General features: G+C 40.9%; 1 protein-coding gene across 1 annotated transcript; it reads left to right on the top strand.

Moving 5' to 3' along the window:
* Positions 1-710: 710 nt before the first annotated feature.
* Positions 711-1,574, top strand: LOC117022553 (60S ribosomal protein L6-like). The gene has a single exon (XM_033106680.1). The coding sequence runs from the start codon at positions 711-713 to the stop codon at positions 1,572-1,574; it is 864 nt and encodes a 287-aa protein (XP_032962571.1).
* The last annotated feature ends 1,202 nt before the right edge of the window (positions 1,575-2,776 follow it).

Here is a 2,776-nt window from a genome sequence, read left to right as displayed (position 1 = left end):
AACCAAAAAGAAAACAAACAAATGAAGAAAACAATTACCAAATATGATTGAAGAAAGTTAACTGTGCTTGAGATAGATAACATCTGAAGAAACCCACTTCATATACAGTGATCGGGGAAATCTCTCTAAAGAGGTGACATCAAGGCTGAGTCCTGAAAGATGAGGAGGATACAGTCACACAAAGGATGGAGAGAGGAGACAGAAGGATTAATAGATGCAGAGATTCTAAAAAAGAAGAACTCAGAGTGGTTTAGGAGCTGAAAAAAACATCAGTGGGGATAAACCTGAGAAAAACAACCTTATGTGGGACTGGGAAAGGAAAATAAGTTTGATTTATAGACTTTGGAACCAGCGTTAGTAGAAGGAGAGTAGGTGGTTTTAAGATATATTTTGAAGATAAAATTAATAGGACAGGACTGTACTATTAAAACTAGATAACTTGGAGAATGAGACCCAGGAAGTTTGAATGCATTGGACAGTAATGAGCATAATGGCCATGCTGGCACAAAATCGCTAGTATCCAAAATCAGAGACCTACATGCCTTGTGTTAGACTAATTTTTATAGTCTCATATCATGTTCCATACTTACAATCTGTTTACTGCACTATCATCCTGAGAATTAAATCAAGGTACATTTATGAGTATGAATGTACATATGTAAATGAATTGAGTATAAAAATATTCTAATCTTGCTTTCCCAACTTGCAAGATGGCAGGTGAAAAAGCTGACAAGCCGGACACTAAAGAGAAGAAACCTGAAGCCAAGAAGGCTGATACTGGTGGCAAGATTAAGAAGGCTAACCTCAAGGCCAAAATGCCTAAGAAGGGGAAACCCCATTGTAGCCGAAACCCTGTCCTGGTCAGAGGAATCGGCAGATATTCCCTATCAGATATGTATTCCCAAAAGGCCATGTACAAGAGGAAGTATTCAGCAGCTAAATCCAGGATTGAAAAGAAAAAGGAGAAGATTCTTGCTACTGTCACAAAACCAGTTGGTGGCGACAAGAATGGTGGCATCTCAGTGGTTAAACTTCGCAAAATGCCTAGATACTATCCTACTGAAGATGTGTCTCAAAAGCTGTTGAGCAATGGCAAGAAACCCTTCAGTCAGCATGTGAGAAAACTTTGGGCCAGCATCACTCCCGGGACCATTCTGATCATCCTCACTGGGCGCCACAGAGGCAAGAGGGTGGTTTTCCTGAAGCAGCTGAGCAGTGGCTTGCTACTTGTGACTGGAACTCTGTCCCTCAATCGAGTTCCTCTGCGTAGAACATACCAGAAGGTTGTCATCGTCACCTCTACCAAAATTGATATCAGTGGTGTGAAAATCCCCAAACTTCTCACTGATGCTTACTTCAAGAAGAAGAAGCTGTGTAAGCCCAGACACCAGGAGGGGGAGATCTTCAATACAGAGAAAGAGAAATACAAGATTACAGATCACCACAAAATTGATCAGAAAGCTGTGGACTCACAAATTCTGCCAAAAATCAAAGCTGTTCCTCAGCTCCAGGGCTACCTCTGCTCTGTGTTTGTTCTCACACATGGGGTTTATCCTCACAAACTGGTGTTCTAAATTAATTACAAAGAACCTAATTAAATGCCTGAACTGTTAAAAAAAAAAATTCTAATCTCAATAAATCACAGACTTTTTCTTATCTAAGCACTCAATGATAGCTGAATTTTTGTAACAGTGTTTTAGTCACAGGTAATGTTTGACACTACAATTGCATATCCCTTGTTTCTCAGCAAGGACTTGATGGTGAGACTGCTGGCTGTCCACCAAAAATCCTTTTTCCCCTCATCTTGGACACATAACTGTCCAGTTAGATTACATTTCCAAGGCTCCCTTGCAGCTAAGAATAGCCATATACTAAGTTCTCACCAACAGAACTGAAGAGAAGTGATCTGGAGCACTTCTGGAACTGGCCCTTAAGGCACTGAGATTGCCCCTATATTTTCTTATTCCTCTTGCCATCATCTGAAACAGGCACATGGTGGTGGCCCACTGAAGGCCATACAGATGACGACAGTTCTCTTTGAGCTGTCAGAAAAATGACTCTGAGAGAACCCAAGTCGTCAAATGAACACAAGGAGCAGAACTTCCCTGCCATGTTGGAACTCTTATGTAAAAAATAAACAAAATCCCTTGTTATTAGCCACTATATTATAGGATCTCTATATTTCATCATCCTAGCTTTATCCCAAACCCTAAATACTCGTAAATCTTTACATGTCAATACAATTATATTTCCCATGTTAGAAACAATCCTGAACCTTACTAGGGGGGATATAAAGAGTCTTAATTGAATAGTGAACTGGCTTTCAATCTAAGTGATATTTGCAGATGCCTTGTTGGAAGTGGAGGTAATTCTGATACAAGTATTGTATTCCCTGCTCCACCCCTCCCCCCACCATGCACATGTAGAAAGATCAGTATCCATTGTTCTATGGCTTTCCAAGGCATAGAAGGTAGTTATCAAATGGTATTCTATTAGCCCCCACCACCTCACGTTTCCATCACTCGTGAATCTGAAGGCACAACTGAGGAATCGATTTATAGGTATACATCATTGTGTGGGAGGGATATGGGGGACATTGGATGTAAGTTATTGTGAGGAAGGTGTAGACAAGCTTCAGCTCAGTGCCAGAACCATGACTCATGAGCATCCAGGTAGGATCAGTATAGCAAATAACTGTTACCTAGCCACAAGGTGCTGAAGGCACCCAAGTCACCAATGCTATTAGTACGAATGGACGTCAGTCTCCACAAGGCTG

This window comes from Rhinolophus ferrumequinum, chromosome 5 (genome assembly GCF_004115265.2).
Source record: "Rhinolophus ferrumequinum isolate MPI-CBG mRhiFer1 chromosome 5, mRhiFer1_v1.p, whole genome shotgun sequence".
NCBI lineage: Eukaryota > Metazoa > Chordata > Mammalia > Chiroptera > Rhinolophidae > Rhinolophus > Rhinolophus ferrumequinum.
The sequence above is the reverse complement of the archived record's forward strand: the minus strand, read 5'-3'. Positions and strand labels throughout refer to the sequence as shown.